General features: G+C 31.0%; 2 protein-coding genes across 2 annotated transcripts; both read right to left on the bottom strand.

Annotated features, from left to right (window-relative positions):
- Nucleotides 1–1155: 1155 nt before the first annotated feature.
- Nucleotides 1156–4009, bottom strand: LOC140838611 (ycf3-interacting protein 1, chloroplastic). Its single transcript, XM_073205050.1, has 6 exons — nucleotides 3697–4009; nucleotides 3557–3601; nucleotides 3239–3352; nucleotides 2547–2627; nucleotides 1618–1779; nucleotides 1156–1347 (listed from the first exon to the last, which is right to left on the bottom strand). Exons 1-6 carry the CDS (start codon nucleotides 3949–3951, stop codon nucleotides 1258–1260), a joined length of 747 nt encoding a protein of 248 aa, XP_073061151.1. The 5' UTR covers nucleotides 3952–4009; the 3' UTR covers nucleotides 1156–1257.
- Nucleotides 4010–10184: 6175 nt separating this feature from the next.
- LOC140837717 (probable purine permease 4) lies at nucleotides 10185–11588 on the bottom strand. The gene has a single exon (XM_073203832.1). The coding sequence runs from the start codon at nucleotides 11527–11529 to the stop codon at nucleotides 10369–10371; it is 1161 nt and encodes a 386-aa protein (XP_073059933.1). The 5' UTR covers nucleotides 11530–11588; the 3' UTR covers nucleotides 10185–10368.
- Nucleotides 11589–19000: the final 7412 nt, after the last annotated feature.

Raw genomic sequence — 19000 nt, 5'->3', positions numbered from 1 at the left:
TTTAGTAAATCCAACTGATCAATTCACAAGAACTAATTAGCATGCTATGTGTGTTCTTTTGCGTAGGCTTATGGGTGAAAACAAGAAGGGGGATTTTTAAACTTAATTCTGTGTAATATTGAGTCGGCTTGTAACACAAAATTGAATAATTTCTTATTCAATTTTAAGTTTGATTCACTTGATTTGAAACAATCAAAGAATTTAATTAGTAATGACTCAAATAATACTTTAATTTATTTAATTTTTATTTTAAATTTAAATGTATATATCTATGAAAATTAGGTATATGTTTTTTCTTTTACAATAAATAAGACAAATCACAATATTAATAGTGATGTAATGATGGAAACAGTGGTAGTTTGGTAGAGCAGTGTTAACGAATGATTAGCGATTCTTTGTTCATCGAATGATTAGTCATTCAATCATTTCCGGGGCTGGGATACTAGTATATAAACAGTAATGTTACTGTTTTGTCAAACATGATAATGATATAATTCAAATTTTTGAAAACAATACAATAACTTAAACGTCATTATTCAATCGTTCTATCGAATATTAACAATTATTGCACACAATAATATCCTTATGAAAAATTAAATTCTTTGCGATCAATGAAAATCGAACACACAACATTGACTTTAACATCAATTATAAGACTAAGTGTTTCCTACTTTACTGAAAATTATAACTGATGATAATAGTACAACTCAAATTTTTTTAAACCATACAATCACCTAAATATCATGGCTCAATCGTTCTACACAACAAAAATAATTATCACAACCAAACAGTTTATGTTAACATTAAATTTGTTAAAATCACAATCGACCCATATATTATTTACTAAAATAATGTTGACATAAAACATATTCTAACTTGTTTTATTGTTTAGGTTCAACTCGAGTTAGATAATTTAAAATATAAAAATTTCTTGCCAATTAAACTAGAAAAGGGGATCCTTCCAACTTTAATTCCTTGTGGCTCATACTACTAACTTCATCCGGTAATGTAACTAATTTAAAAAGTTTCATATTGCAGTATTTCTAAAAAATAAATTGGTTTGGACAACACAAATTTTTAGCGATAATTTATTTTCTAAATGTTAAAACTGTGTTTGAGTCGCAGATTTATTGAGACTTGTTAATTTTAAAAAAGAAAAAAATAAATTGACTGAAATGAATGCTTAAAATTTCTCAATAAAAAATACCCAAACTTAGAAGATGTAATTTCATTAGCCTAAACAGGTTATCACCATCTCTATTGGAGAGAGTTGTAAAATAGAATCAACACAACAGAGATACCGATAATGACCGGAAATGCCGAAACCAAGTAAAGAGCTCCGAATCCCTGCGACGAGTATATTTGATTCCAGTTAGTTCCGATATTTACTGTAAAAAAATTCGTGAAAATTTTGTCACAAGCAAGGCATCGATATATACTGTTAAAACACAGATATGATAGTTTATGGCAAAATGTTTAAGACCAGTGATGTCCATGAATTGGCCCGTGTGACTCCAACGATCATTGCCATGCTACGGACCAGAAATGTTCTACGAAGCAGTAACAGCCTAACCCACATGGGCTAGATGTTTTAATATTGGGCAAGGAAAAACCTACCACTGCAGCTGGCACTTTCAAATCCTCTGTTTCAGCATTTTCAAACTCAGCAGCTGAATCCCAATCTATATTCAGCCTCTTAGAAGCCTCTTTCACGTCCACACCGGTGTCTGTAACTTTTGCATATAAAGATTTTCCAGGTTTTTTCTTTGGTGCTTCAACCTACCAACAAATCACGGAAAATAAATACTTAACCATTTATAATTGATCCAATTCATGGTTTTATGACCATGAAAGATCTAAAAATATGATTAGAACCAGTTAAATCTGACTTTGAGAATTCTTTCAAGACAGTTGTCATCCAAATCATTGGACAAAAATAAAATAATATAAAATGACATGAACAGAACAGAGTAGTAGCTAATGTTGAGATCATGGGAGGCGATACAGGAGTTTACTAACATACAAAATCGAGTCTACAAAAAGAATAAGATATTTTACTTGATGTCATACACATGATCGAAATTGAAAAATATGAAATAATTGGGTTTTAAGTGACCACAGATTTTACCTCGGAAGTTCAAAGGGAAATTTGACAGGTTAGTTCAGATGGCTATGCTACATACAGTGGCTGTTTGACCATTAATTAAAATTCAAAATACAAAGGAAAGTAAGTCAAATGAGAATCAAGAGAACAGTCAAAGTTTAGATTAGCGAAAAAAATAATGATATCAATGCAAACTGTTAAGGCATAAGGAAGTGGATAGAGATACAAATGATAGACGAGATCAATTTAATGGAAAATGGCTAAGCATATTCAAACACATATAACATGGAGAAGGGATAGAAACATGCAGTCAACCCCAATTTGTTAGAAATAGAGGAAGTATGATGATAACACTGAAGCTTCTACCACAGATTGACAAATTTAGATACTACGTAAGACACAGCTGTTGAGCAGTTCAGAATCACTTAAAGTTGCTAGTTACCTCCAAATCAGGCCACTGAATCATTTCCTCAGCTAGCATTTGCAAAGCAAGACGATTTTTTGGAATTTTTCCTTCATTTACCTAGAACATAATTAAATCCATGTAAAGACTCAAACTCAGGCATATGCACAACTCGAGTACTCGGGTTGGTAAAAAAAAAAGAAGAATCGACACCGAAGCACAACCGATTTACCTTAATTTTGCCTGGTTGCACAACCATATATAGTGCGTATTAAAAAAAAATTAAACTACTTCATCTACACGTTCACCAGTGCCGAGAAAAGGAAGCAGGGATAATAGATGCATAAATTGTTTTTTGTGAGTGTCCACACAAGGGTACTAACTTTTAAGTGAAACAATGCGTTAATGCCTATAAATCATATGATCTAAAAAGAAAAGAATGTAAACATACTCCAGACAACTTTCCCGCATCACAAAAATAACAAAACATTGTTTCATGCTCACAGAAATTTCGTACGTTAAATTCGATAAATGAAAACTCCAGTCGCCGCCTGAAGCAAGATTTTATGCATAGCTGAACCCAGATTTTACTTTCGTGACAGATGAAAATAAGCTAGCTAGCTCATTTGACCGAAAAGGATCACGAACGCAAGACATACACCCACCCCGTCATCCAAGAGATAGAAAGCCGTAGGTAATACCAGGACATAGAAACTCAAAGGCTAAGATACCTGCACTAAAACATCTGCCAGTTCATCCCTGGTTGGCGCATTTTCGTCATCAATGCCCAGCAGACGCCTCCGCTCAACATCTCTGGGATCTTCTATCATAATAGTCAATTTAACCTTAAAGAGTAACAACATTTCGGATTAAAAAATGTTCGAAATTGGCTGCGCAATAAGAGGAAGAGGGTCAAACGAAGAATTCAGGAGCCAATCAACGGAAACAAACCCGAGATTTTGAAAATATTAATTAACATTGAGAAGACGAAGTGTAGCCACGACGATTAAGGATGGTAAACTACAGAAGAAGAGGAAAAGAAATCTAACCTCGTTGAAGAGCATGTCCCTGTTTTTCCTGAGAAGCTCCAAAACCTAAATGGAGAAATCCGTAAGTACCAGGTATGCAGAACACAAAGCAAGTAAACATTTGTTTGTGTTAATTGATTAGAAAGAAGAATTTCCGTAACTGATTTAATTTTGGAGACATATTCAAGGTCCTGAGGATCTGGGTCGTCATCTTCTTCGGTTTGTTCTTCGGCGGGTACAGAAGTGTCTTCCTTATTGACGAAGACCAACCCAGAAATGGAGCGATTTCTGCGCCTCGAGCCACCTATGCTTCTTCTGTTAAAGGGGAGGTTAAACAAACAAACGGGCGAGCTTCTTTGGTTGAAACACGACGCCACCGTCAGCGACGGCGGACGCGACACACCGTAAACCCCCATTGATGTCGTAATCCCGACACTAAAAAAACAAACAAAATTATTAGCATAATGTAAACAAAGTAACTTAAATCTCGTAGGAATATATATATATATATTATACATTTTATAATACATATTGTTCTAGATATATTAAGTACCTTGAATGTACAATTTAGATATATTTTATTATTTACTATAAAAATGCATGTGCTTTGCACGTAAAAACCTAAACTACTGAAAATATATGTACGAAATTTTGATAATATTTAAATGAATTAAAACATGGTTAATAACATTTATCAAATGAAACAAATTAAGCCATAAAAAATAAAAAATCATGACCATAGACGGTATATGAATCAGAGAAATTATCTTATCCACTTGACACACTTTCCAATATGCTTCTTGGTTGATTTTGACAACTCAACAACTCTTTGTCCAGAGGCGGATCCAGAATGATATGTTTGAGGGCCCGGTCTAACTCAATTCCTGAACGTAGAAAAAATTCCAAGAATCCTTGTCTTTCTTTCTGATGTGTCTCCGAACTCGCGTCCCACAATATTTCACTCGTCAGTCGACAATATAGCAGATGTTTTGCAAAAGGTTATTATTTCCAATGGCTTTCTTGATTGTGTTTGTATTAACCAATTATAAAGGTTTAAGTTGGGACTTTGTAAAAGCCCGTTATTTAGGTTTTCAAAAAAAAATTTGCAGAACAATGTCAAAAAACAGCGTATAAAAAGAATTAAACATGGACCATATGTGTAAACCTCGAAAGTCTTTAACCATTAGACTAATTATAGATACTTAAAATTTTGATGGGTCAAATAATATATATACTAAATAATAAAATATATCTTACATAGTCAAAAAAAAATTAAAAAAATTCAGGGGGGCCGTGGCCCTCTCCGGCCCTACAGTGGATCCGCCCATGTCTTTGTCGTAGTTTGTTATAATATGCATATAACTATTTTGGTATGCTCAGCAAATATCTGATCGTCTATAGCTATAAGATTAATAAATTTTCAACAACTATTTCTCAATCACTGTGAAAAAAATTACTTGAAATCTCTTCAAATGACTATATCTTACAATTGTGTCCTCATTTAATTTGACACAATTCAAGAAAATCATCTTTGATCGTCATTTTTTGGCAGCTTTGCAATAATGATTGCGTGCATCATGTCATGAGGATGATATAGTTTCAATCTCATTTGTTGCGTTTAGATAATATTATATTATTCATTGAAACAAAACAAATTTTCTTCTAGCGACTTTATATTTTGTTTTATAATATTTTATCTTGTAGAACGACATACAAAATTATTTATTGTATTTTAAAAATCTTGAGAATAGATACGAATAATGTAATTAAGATATGCATATGAGATATCATTCTAATATATGTCAAAGTATTTGTTTTATTCAATATCTCATCTAATAATATAACCATTTATATTTCATGAGCATTTTACGATAGTCAAAATTAATTTGATGAAATATTGTAGAATTTTATTTGAATTTCAATATTTGGCTAAGTAAATTTACTTGACAAGTAGTTTTCTATGCTACATCATATATGTTATGAATTAGCTGGTTAGACACTTTGACTAAAAAAAGAGACAAAAACAATCTCGTATCACCTTGAAATATATCGAGATAATATTGGAGGAAATAAAGTGAAACTGGCTCAATGTCTCAATAAAATGCACAGAATTCATCTATTATATTGTGTCAACAAAGCTTTAGAATTGTTCTCATACCATTATAAATACAATGAAAATTATGTACAATTTGTTTTTCATGTATTTTTTTCTGAATGGAGAATTTTTTCTTTTTGAAAAACTATTTTATTGAGAAATATTGACATTTATATGTCGCACAAGCATGAAATAACAACATAATCATTATATAACACTTAAAATAATCATTCTTGATCTTAAAATTTTGCTTTAAATATGATTTAATATATATGTATATGTTTCATGTTACTTAGTTGGACCTAATTTCAAATATCTATAAAAAAATGTGCTTGAATTATATCATACAGAAATTAGGACATAGTATGTAGGACTGAGCACTTGCCGTTTTACCAAAAGTTATAGCTAGTAGTAATGGTGCAACTCAAATCTTTTAAACCGCGCAACAGCTCAAGCACCACGGTTCGGCCGCTCAACCAAGTAGGGACAATTATTGCACCCAACAATCTTCCTCCTATAATTGCATTCCTTGCAATCAATGGGAATCGAACCCGTGACCTTGGCTCTGATACCAATTGTAAGACTGAGCGTTTGTTGCTTTACCAAAAACTATAGCTAGTAGTAATTGTGCAACTCAAATCTGTTAAACTGCACAACAGCTCAAGAATCATGGTTCGACCGCTCTACCAAACAGGGACAATTATCACACCCAACATAGTAATACACAACATATTTTTTTTATTTAACATGTTTTTTTTTCATCTTATGTTTGTCGAAACTTTTTTGTTCAAAATTTGACGCATTTCGTAGACTATATATATGAAAAACCAAGAAATTATATAATTCACATAAACCATTTATTATTCTCTTCATAGAACAGAAGACCCAAAATACGTGGTTTGATTGGTGTACTCTCATACTTATTTTTATATAAACAACAAGACACATCATATAATATCAAAAAAATCATTTACCGCCTACCGCCAACAATACTAACCAAAACGAATAAAAAAATCATAACACAAACAATCTCGATAAGAAAAAAAATGATAACTCAAAGTTTAAAAATAATTTATTTAGTACAATAACAAAGAAATTGAAATATATACGAACAATAAAAAACATAAATCACTCTCAAATTAAATATTAACCCATATTATTTACAATTTGTATAAATTTTCCAATATTTTTTTTAAATAAAGAGAAGACGTGTTATTAATGTCATCGTTTTATAGATATTCATTCCACTTCTTTAAAAAAACACAAATGAAAAATGGTGCCTTGAAATCATAATAAAATCATTTAGAAAAGCAGCTGTAAAAATATAATACAAAGGCACACAATTTTTCTTAAACCATAGAAAAATATTAGACTATTGACAAATATATGTAGCAACAACAAAACATGCGTTAACTTGTGATATAATTAAAATTTAGAATCATGCATAATCATTGAATTAGAACAAAATCGCATGTCAAAAATCTACTGGATATTATATATTTTAATAATTTATGCATATTTGTCGTTTACCAGAGAACTCTTAGACCTACCAATTTTTGTAGTTCACCTATTATTTTCATAATAAATAATATTACAAAAATAATATAAACAAGAACATAAAAACTCAAATTAAAATGCCTTCTATCAATCTAAGTAAAAAAATTGATTAGATAAAATAATAATGTCGTAAAAAATTTAAATATTGATTTATAGACAGAAGTTTGGAAATATATTTGTCTCAATAAATAAAAAATATTATCTCTTGATATTATGAGACATAAGGTAAAAACGAAGAAATATTTCAATTTTTTAATATTTTCTAAGTCACTTTAAACTAAGTAATCTAAGCAAACAGAAAACATGCATTATGTGTTTAAAAAATAAAAAAATATCTTAATAATAAAAAATTGAAAAATAACCATTTTTGTTGGATATTTGATTTTGTTTTCTCTTTTCTTTGTGCAAACAAACAAATAACAAAAACAATCCAAACACAATTACATGATCAATACAAATGACATATAACAATCAAACATGTTAACGCTAGGGTAAAAAAACTCCTCTCATTGCAAGAACAAAAAATTATCAAATAGAGCATAATATTTAGTAATATTTATTTAGCAGCATTTATAAAAAAATTGACTAAATAACTTAAAAACTGTGTTTGAAATCTATTACAGAAAAATATTTCTCTCAATCGTATATTTCTATTGACACATGAGGAGTCTGAAAATATTTTTATTCTAAATGAGAGAAAGAAATTTTGTATGACCTTAATATTTATTAATACTTTATTTTTATTCAATCCGACTCATCTCTTTTGTCTTTCTATTATTATTTGATGGCAATGTATAAATTTAATTATTTAAAATTAAATTTAAATTAAATTAAAATAATAGTTAGTTTGATTGAGTTAAATACACTATTAATGATCTTATTAAACTAAAATAAAAAAATGACTTAAATAACACCATTAATATGACAAATTGTAATCTAAAAAAATAAAGTGATTTTATGTGAATTTGAAAAAAAAAATAAAGTGATTTTGTGTGAATTTGATGTCAATGTAATCACAATTCACATTCATATATAGATATGAGTATTAATTTAATTTTAATTAATTTTAGATTTTAATTAATTAATTTTAATTTTATGAAATAGAAAATGAAAAAGAAAACATGTATTCAATTCACATATTTATATTAGTATAGTATAGATATAGATATAGATAGATTTTAATTAATTAATTTTAATTTTATGAAATAGAAAATGAAAAAGAAAATATGTATTAATGATTAATATGAAAATGTGTATTAATGATTAATATTAAATGAGAAAATGAAAAAGAAAATATGTATTAATGATTAATATGAAAATGTGTATTAATGATTAATATTAAATGAAAGTAAGGATATTTATGTAAATTCACAATTCAATTCATATATTTAGATTAGTATAGATATGAAATAGAAAATGAAAAAGAAAATATGTATTAATGATTAATATGAAAATGTGTATTAATGATTAATATTAAATGAAAGTAAGGATATTTATGTAAATTCACAATTCAATTCATATATTTAGATTAGTATAGATAGATATAGATATAGATAGATTTAATAGATGATTATTATTTTATTGATGGAGTAAAGCAGTACACTACAAGAAAAACACGGATTAGGATATTTAATCCAATTTCAACCTCTTTTCAATTCATATCGATTTTGAGCAAATTTTCATTATCTGTCCATTATTTCAACAGTTTTTCGTGGATTATAGTGATCACCCTCAATTCAGTGTCAGAGAGTTTGGAGGATGCCTGGCTAAATTGAAGGACCAGAAGCCAGTCCCTCGTAGCTGGGGGACCTTTCGGCATCGATTACATCTCTGGAATCGAATCTTGTAAGAAAGTCGAGAACGTATATATGATTTCAATTATAATTTATACCGAAAATTGCAATTTGGATCATGTATGTTCGCTGTTTTGGGATTTTCAACAAAAGAATTTGTGTTTCAATTTCTCCCAAAAGAACTCAAAAGAGGTAGGAAAAAAAAAAACTTAACATTTAGAAAATTTGCTCGAATCAGAATATGGAGGAGCTATGGAAGATACCTTGTAGTCGGCGGCGGCAGTAGGTGGCAAGAATAGAAAGCGCAAGTTTTGTAGGGTTTGAGAGATGACTGGAGCGAGAGGAACGCGGGGAGTTTAAAAATATTTGGGTTTTATTAGAGACCACCTTAATATTTCCGTCTCAAATTAGTGACGGCCTAAATATATCGTTCTCAAATTAGGGCCATCTCAATATATCGGTTGCAAATTAGAGACCGAGGATTTATATCGGTCTCCAATTAGAGACCTAAATAAAAATTCGGTCTTCAATTTGTGAGTAGAATAAAAAATCGAGGTACAAAAATAATATTAAATAAAAAACGTGACAAAAATATATTTAGTGACCGATATAACAATTTCGGTCTCAAATTAGACACCGAAATTTTTGGCGGTCTCTAATACGGTTACAAATCTCCGTTTCTTTTGTAGTGGTATATCGAAACTATTTAGTTGAAAAATTATAAAATATTTTTAAATTTTAGTATATTTAAAGATTAAATCGTTTCAACTGAATACATGTAACATTTTGATGATATTACAATTTTTTCATGTACGCTAGTCTTTTTATAATTTTAGTAAGATTGAATTTTATTTCTATATATTTCAATTTCTTAGAATCTTACCCAACACTTAACTAAACAAATTCCGCTCACAATTGCTTGCAGTAATTGAATGGCGAGATGGATGACAGTGAATAGAGAATTTTTTATGATACAATATACGATTACATAAACTGATATATATATATATATATATATATATATATATATATATATATATATATATATATATATATATATATATATATAATTTATGGTTTTTTGTAAGATAGAATAAATATGGTTTATATGATCAAATTAAACCACTGCTATCTCTCACAGTGCGACAAATATTCATGCAACGGTTATTTAAGTTTCATTTCATTATGGCAGATTTCGTGTGACTCCCAAAGAAATATTGAAACAAAGCAAACGAAGAGATGAACAAAGTTGAAAGGCTGCTTTTGACATTAGAAAATATATATTATTATGGAACCTAAATATTAATTCATGTGTAGAAAGATACATTGCACGACAAACGATGAATATTTCATATAGCTAAGGTAGGCAGTCTTATTTCGTCGGATCATTACTGGGTTTGATTGCTTGGTCTTTTGTGGTTCTTGACATACATGCCGTAGAGATAGGAGAAGAAACCCCAAACGCACAGCACTGTCGACACCGCCTTCATTCCGCCGAACTTATCCCCGTACACGATCACGCCACCCATGATGTTCGCGCCCAGCAGCGCCGTCATGCATATCCCTCCCGTTAAAGACGTCGTCAAGAACACCATTCCCGCTGTCCCTACGAAGCATAATTGCCATGCGATCAAGCTCGATGCAATGGTCAACCAGTATGAGGTGGAACCTCTATCGAACACCATTCTGCTCTCAACCTTCATCACCGAAAATCCACCATGTGACGCACCCATGCCTACAGTTGCTAACACCGTCGCCGCCAGTTCCATCACCAGCTGCATCTCCAGCACCATACCATAGCAGTCCACCTTCCTGTATATTAGCTCCATCACCGGGAGATACAAAGCGAACAGCAATCCTGCACCTATAGTTGACAGGAATCCCACCAAGTATTCGGAACCAGTCAAACCAGGGGGTTTGTCGTGGCTGGAACCCAAGCCTACCAGCACCGAGCTAAGAGTCAAAAGTAGGACGCAATTGAGGTTTGTGAAGGTCGCTTTTTGTTTCACTAAAATCATAGAGAGCACGAGATTGAAAGCCAGTTGAGAAGACAGGACAAGAGAGGATGTAGACACGGGTAGATACGAAGTCCCCCAAGAAAAGAGAAGGTTGTTGAGACCCATAAAGACACCCACAATGATGGACAGAAGAAAAATCTTCAGAGTGAATCCAGAGAAAGGTCTCCTCCGAGAAGATTTGAAAAGATAGTAAGGGAGACATATTGGAAGCAGCAGGATAGGAAAACCGGCGGACTGAACCCATGTTGAGACCCATCTGCTGGAACCTTTGTGAATGAAATAGAACTTGGAGATTAGGCTTGAAGAAACCGAACCCACAAACAGACACGCGTAATTTATCAGTAGCAGAAGAGTGTGGTGGGCCTTAGCAGCTCCCCCTCGTGCTTCAGGCACTGTTCCTTGGATCTTGATTATCACTGCATGATCTGATTCAACTTCTACTTTACTTATTTCATTATTAATCGGAGATAGTTGTATTCCTTCTTTATCTGGTGGTGGTGTCTCCAGTGAAGTTTGGCCGGGTATGGACATGGTCACGTATTCAATCAAATAACGTTGTTCTGCATGTCCTCACAAAAAAGAAGAAAGGAAATAGAAAGCGTTGCAGTTGAGTCAGAGTCAATCTTAATTCATGGGAACATCATGAACAAAACCATGCATAGGAAAGTTACATATATGCACGAGAAGTCCAAAGCCAAAGTTGACAGCATGGAATTTAATGTTAAATGAAAACTACAAAATCCAAACAGAACCCATCGAGTCAAACAAGATGGAGTTATTATCATAATTTTGTTCAGACAAAAGAAAGAAACAGAAGGGGAAATTACTTAGTTCAATTATATTCAATTGACATCTCGGAAAACGTTAAGAATCGAACCTTGTTCCCTTTTTTTTTTGCCAGTTTGTTCTTTCTCGAATTTTAGTGAAAAGGTTCTCATTCTCACGCTTTCAAGACAAACACTTGAAGATTGTATTTTTTTAACTTATTGAAATTCTATCCTACCCAAATGGTGCATTTTGAATAATCAATAAACTCCACGTATATTGATAAATATTCACGATACACCTTCAAGACATCTAGTATTCATAAATCTAAGCGTACATATTTATTAATATGTGTGATCAGTGAATATTCAATATATCAACATGTATCCATCAATTTCACCTATAAATCACAAACGGGATAGTAATCTAAAAGTAATATGAAATTTTATGTATAATATATATATATATATATATATATATATATATATATATATATTACTGAAACTGATTGGGGTACAGTAGTCACTGTCGATGAAAAAATGGTCAAACAGAAGGCACGAGTGAGTAGAATGCTTGACAAGTTCTAAACAGCAAGGGCATAAAGCCATGCACCAGGACAAATGGCATCCGTACGTTAAATATCGAAAGTGTAAATGTATCCGAAATTATTCAGAAGTATATATGCACGGGGCAAAAATTCGTGTGAGACGGTCTTACAGGTTGTATTTGTGAGAAGACATATATATTTTATTTGGGTTATCCATGAAAAAGTATTACTTTTTATGCTAAGAGTATTACTTTTTATTGTGAATATGGGTAGGGTTGACACATCTCACAGATTAAGATCCGTGAGACGGTCTTACATGAAACCCACTTTATGGATCATAAATGACTTGGGATATTATATAAATAGCCCAAATCAGAGTCAAAATACATGATATTTTCTTTAGCAGCCGGATATATGAACGCCCGGGATATTTTATTCCCGAGCAATCAAGAGCCCGAACCCTCATACAAAGTCTTCGGGAAACTATTCTACCCGGGCCACCTTGGAAACAGTGTCACACTCGAGTATATAAGCATGTGATATTTTATCTGTCAGAACTACATTATTTGGCGTGTTAGATAAGTCATCAAATAGTATGGCTGCCGTTTGCCATACTTAGCAGGAAGGCACTGAAAACAAGTTAATGATGAGATTTTATCCTATTTAAATAGGAGGTATACTTCTCATTTACAGATTCTGAAATTTTGAACTCTCAACAATCACATATATTCTCACATATATCGCTCGTGTTCTTTGTCTTCAACCTGCTGACTTAAGCATCGGAGTGGCCACGCAGGATATCTCTCTGACGTCCATTCACGAGTTCTTTTTCTTGTTTGCAGGTTTTATCTGAAGTCATTATCCTTACTCATATTTCTTAACACAAAATTATCTTCAGCATTCGGTGGATTGCCTACATATCTGATATCCAATTCACCCGGATATCATCATCCACATTTCAGAATTTCCCATTAATTACACGTAAAATAATTGTTGAAACTACAAAATATTTTTTTTCGATCAAATTGAAATACACCGAAAACGATTATATAATCTCATAAATTATGATAAAAAAAAAAACATATGAATATAAATTCATGATGAAATTAAACAAAATTATTTTATAAAAAAACTACCATCTTGTAGCTTTCTTTCTTTCAGTGAACCCGAGATGTACAGAAGCCACGACCATCCATTATGTGTTTTTTTACAGGGAAAACCCACAGAAAACTTGTTTTCTCTTTTGTAGGGATAGATTGTATAATATATATATATATATATATATATATATAATAGAATTATAGAAAGATTGAAAATATTTTCAATCTTTCTATAATTCTATTAGAAGGCAACCCGTTTTCTACCTTTTCAAATTATTTTTATTTAATAAAAGATAATTTTAAAAAATAAAATAAAAATTTATGTTTTGAAGGAGTGTAAATCGAAAAATGTTCTGCCAAAGTTTGATATTTTATTGATTTCTTTTCATTTTTGATTTTTCAAATCCCACAAAAGCTAACGTATTCTAAAATCTCGTTCTAATAATATCTTTTATGTATCATATATATATTAAATATATTGTTCATATCTTTTGGATTTGATTATAATAATTCAAACCTATAATTATCTCATAATTATAATTTAAATTTAATTAACATGATCACAATTAATTATATTTATTTCAAGTCGTCCTTGAAGTTATGGAAACATTTTTTCATCTTCACGTATGGTTTCTAAATTGTATTTCTAATCCGCCGTTAATTTAAAAAGCGTACGGGGACTATAGACTCATAATTAAGAACTCCAATAGATTAGATAAATAATCAAATTCTTTAATTAATTTATTTAGCTTATTAATTCCATAGTTACTTCTCTAAAACTATGAAAATTTTAATCTTTTTTGTTATGAAATATCTTACTATACAAATTAAAAATAATAATTCATTGATATAATCATTACATATGGATTAATTCCCAACTCATAGTTAAATCCAATAAACTAAGACTTTGCTATGATGTTTAAGACATAAATTTAATGCAAACATTAATATCACTTTTATTAATCATATAAAAACATGTTTAATTACATTTAATTGAGCACTATCCCAATACTCACACAAATTAAATTGTGTAAGATAAGAGATAATATATGTTGGAGATCTACAACCCTAGGCGCAATGGCGTAGCCATGATTAATTGATTATTAATATATTCATGTTAGAATTTAAACTCTTATATTTTTTAATTTTTTAAAATTGAATTATTCGAACTAATATCAAAATAATCCAAAATTAATATATATATATATATATATATATATATATATATATATATATATTTAGACACGATATATATATATATATATGTAGAGAATTGTTACCCTGCACCCCAGGGTGCAGGGTAACCGTGGGCGCCAGCTCAGCTCAGCTGGCGCCCACGCGTGCATTTTATTTTTATTTTTTAAAAATATTAAACAACTTTATTAGCGACGGTTTTCATTAATCCGTCGCTAATAACGACAGATTATTAAAAACCGTCGCTAATAACGACGGTTTGTAAATAACCGTCGCTAAATGTCTAAATTTTTAAAAAATAATCGGACAGATATAAAAACAATTTTTGATTATGTTCCCATGTTTAACTATTATGCTGTGGCACTCATGGTATGAAATATCAATATTAGCTATGCAATTCTATATTAGTGAAGTTACATTTGGAGGAAGTTTGTTTTTGTTGCTATTGTGGCACTCAAATAGATCTTTTACACATGGTATCTATGTATGTATTATGTGGAAAAAATATCGTTCCTGATTCGTTCGAGCAGTTTCAAGCTAATACAATTTTAATGCGTGCATATTGAAGCAAAATTCCCGTTTTGGTAGTAGAAAAAGCATTCCCAGTCTGGACCCATGTATCCTACAATCACCGTCTGCCCTTTCTCTTCCATGGAAAATAATATATGACAATAGTTTTAATTAATTGAACAATCCAAAAGGCATGGCTAATTAAAGCAGATAATAGAACCTATCTCAAGAATTTGCATTGCTTTCTGACAGCTAAAAAAATTCATCAGGTAACATTGATGATGAAGTTTTGCTAAGCTTATTCACATGTGCATGTGTAAAAACTCCTATGTCTCTTCTGTAGCATAAGACGAATGACATATCCAATAAATGTTGAACTTGTGACACATGAGTTCTGAGAGAGGTGCATCTAGCTGCATAGAAAACCATCAATAGTAAATTATTATAATCATCCATGATGCCAAAAGGGAAGAAGGTAACATTCTCACAAGTCATGACTCGTCCATTTCTAAATGTAGTCAAAAGCTGTTGCGCTAACATGCAATAAATTTGCAATGACTGTAACCATGAATTGAAGCAGAGCATTATCTTATTAAAATAACTACGGACAAGCACCCTGAATCCTACCAATTGCAACTTCGATCAGCCCCATTCCTGCAGAAAATATTGCATCAGAAATCAGCATAGCGCTATCTTATTATTATTCAAGGAATATGAACACAACTTCACAATGTTTTTCCAACAAAATATGTAATTAAAATTTAACTTTAATATAGCTCAAACATTGTAACAGAGCATTATCTTATTAAAATTTTGCACTATCCAACATAAAAACATACAAATTAATTTCAGTCGTCGAAGTCCATTCCAGTAGGTACATTCGCTTCTGCAAACTGTTGACTCAGTGCTTTCTTTGCTGCAGAAACAGTACGATGTGAGCGCAACAAATGCACCTTTGAAGGAGTTGACAGTGGATGATTATGACTTTCCATGAAGGTACTAATAACCCAACCAAGACCGGTTTGTTCCTTCACAACTGAAATCTTTGACTTACATCCAGTTCGAATCTCACCACGAGCTCTTTCCTTTATTGGTTCATCACTTTTTGATTGTTTACTCCATCTGATTGCATCTGTATGTCCTTCTTTAAAGCATACAAATTTTTTCCAGATAACTTCTTTTGTTTTTTTACTTTTTTTGCTATTGCTCATTCTTGCACTAAAACCAGATTCTCGTGCATATTGGTTGTAGAACGAAAACGCCGCATCTAAAGATTCGAATTTCATCCCAATCTTTGGCTTTTGATTGTCTCCAACTTGGGGAATGTATGACATTTCATCGCCGTTGTTATATGAAAATAGCAAAATTAAAATTGATACACATAATATGCTAGCTAGCTCGGCAAACATTAAAATTGATAAAAATATTCAATTTTGTTTCACAAAACTTATTGTATTTTCTTGTTTTCACTACCAACGAACCCCCTAGCCCAACTTTTTGAAAGCTGACTTCATTCACTATCCATAAAGATAACATTCATGGGTTCCATTGTTGCCCGCAAAATTGCAATAAATCAATTAATAATAAATTCAGGTGACGTGAATGCAATCACAAATTAAACATGTTCACCACTAATCTACAATCTTGTTTTTATTTTAAAAAGTTTAGTAGTGCTTCACGAGAATGAGACGCAGCTAATCGCTTAGATAAACTCTATGGTCTTTCTTTCATCTTTAGCTTCGTGTGTTCCCCTTTGCCAACCTTCTCTCTTAATTTAATATGAAATTTACAGAACAACCACCGAAACCCCATTTAAAATCCAACAGCTTGACCCTTGGTTTTTCAAACACAAGATCTATTATCAACAAATCCTAAATTACAAATATCTTGGGAATATGAAATTTAAAATACATGAAATTTACTTTCTGATTTCGAAATAACCCGCAATAGATCTCCGGAATACCGCAAGGAAATTGAAGCTACTTGCGAAGTTGGGTTTCGGTGACGAAATTTGGGCGCAAGAAATTTTGGGGAAGGAAAGTATGCTGATTTCCTCGTAAAATTGTTTTTATATCTGTCCGATTTTTTTAAAAAAATTTAGACATTTAGCGACGATTATTTAAAAACTGTCGTTATTAGCGACGGCTTTTAATAATCCGTCGTTATTAGCGACGGATTATTGAAACCGTCGCTAATAACGCCGATTTTAAAATTTTTTAAAAAATAAAATAAAATGCACCCGTGGGCGCACCCAAGGGTGCAGGGTAACAATTATATATATATATATATATATATATATATATATATATATATATATATATATATATATATATTATCTTGAAAATCCCGTGAAATCAGAAGCATTACGGACATGAAAACCCTTTTCTTTTCGTATGACTCTACACGTGAAATCCTTTCAGGAAAAGGGCTGGAAACTTTTTTAAACTTCAAAATAAATAAATAAACGAACAAAAAGATAGGGAAAAAAAAACTACTGTTAATATATATTAATATGTATTTCTAGTGTGGCAACTCTAAACAGGCGACAAGTATTTAATTCAAATAAAAAAAAATTTAAACTACTGGTCTGCTAGATGTCAAAAGAATCCATTAATATTAGAGCCACGTACCTGGAATTTCGTGCCGACGATATACTTCTTCATCCCGGCTTTATTATCAATAAATATAAATATATGTAGGTCTCTTGTGAGACGGTCTCATGAATCTTTATATATGAGACGGATCAACTCTATCGATATTCACAATAAAAAATAATATTTTTTCATGGATGATCCAAATAAGAGACCGTCTCACAAAATACGTCATGTGAGACCGTTTCACACAAGTTTTTGTCTATATATGTGTGTGTTGTTTGGAATTTTTTGGTTCCTTTGCTACCATAATTCTTTGTTCGGTTTTATTGGGGGAAAAAAAGAAAATACAATTATTTGTTTGGTTTTGGTTTATTTACAAATTAAATAAAATATTTCCATTTGAAAAAGGGTTTTTGAAAATTTTATTACTTTAAAATTGAGCATATATAATGTTTCCATATGGAAAAAGTTTTCAAAAAATAATGCAATTAAGGTGCTAATTTATGACAGCCATCATGCGGTGTTAAAACATTACTTGTTTGAACATTATATAGAAAGATTTTTAGAAGAAATTTTGAAGTGGTAAATTATAATTTTATTTTTCTGAAAGATTTTGAACATTTTAGTTGTTTGTCGAGATACATTCGGTGTATCTATGCAACACATTTAAGTATTAAATTCACATTTTCTTTTCCAATGGAAAAACTGGACTCGTGACTTCGAAAAATGCATACAGAAATTTCGTACATTAAATACACTTTTAGAGATGTACAAAGCAAAGCATATTTACGTACAATGTTACATGAGGATGACTTGGTTTTGATATATTAATTTTTAATTTTTGACTATTTTATTCTATCGTTAATTTGATCTTAGAAAATACTGACATGACATCGAAAAATATTGATATGTAATAAAAAAAAATATTGGTTTGTCAAATAGCACATTAGTAGTAGAACCAAAAACCATAGAAAATTAAAGGTCACTGTACCAAAAACTTTGAAAACTTACTGAACCACGACTCAAAATTTGACAATTTAAAAAAAAATCATTTAATACTTAAATGATATTGACTTTGATAGGCCATAATAATTGTAAAGTGCTTTGCCCAATGGTATGCAGGAGTTGCCCTAAATTGCGTGAAGAGAATCAAAGTGAATCAACGAATCGAACGTCAAGGGCAAATTACGTCTATACATTAAATGCTTGATTTTTTTAAACAAAAATTAAAAATATATTAGAATTTGGAGGAAAAAAAAAATCAGTTGGTCCGATTTGAACAAATTCCATCG

This window comes from Primulina eburnea, chromosome 8 (assembly GCF_022965805.1).
Source record: "Primulina eburnea isolate SZY01 chromosome 8, ASM2296580v1, whole genome shotgun sequence".
In the NCBI taxonomy this organism is placed as follows: domain Eukaryota; kingdom Viridiplantae; phylum Streptophyta; class Magnoliopsida; order Lamiales; family Gesneriaceae; genus Primulina; species Primulina eburnea.
This window is presented reverse-complemented; position numbering and strand designations above follow the sequence as displayed.

Coding starts and splice junctions, on each gene's coding strand:
- LOC140838611 (XM_073205050.1), bottom strand. CDS start 3,951: ATGGGGGTTTACGGTGTGTCGCGTCCGCCGTCGCTGACGGTGGCGTCG. Junction 1,780..2,546: donor TTCAGTGGCCTGATTTGGAG/GTAACTAGCAAC, acceptor ATTTGTTGGTAG/GTTGAAGCACCAAAGAAAAA. Junction 1,348..1,617: donor TGAAAGTGCCAGCTGCAGTG/GTAGGTTTTTCC, acceptor TACTCGTCGCAG/GGATTCGGAGCTCTTTACTT.
- LOC140837717 (XM_073203832.1), bottom strand. CDS start 11,529: ATGTCCATACCCGGCCAAACTTCACTGGAGACACCACCACCAGATAAA.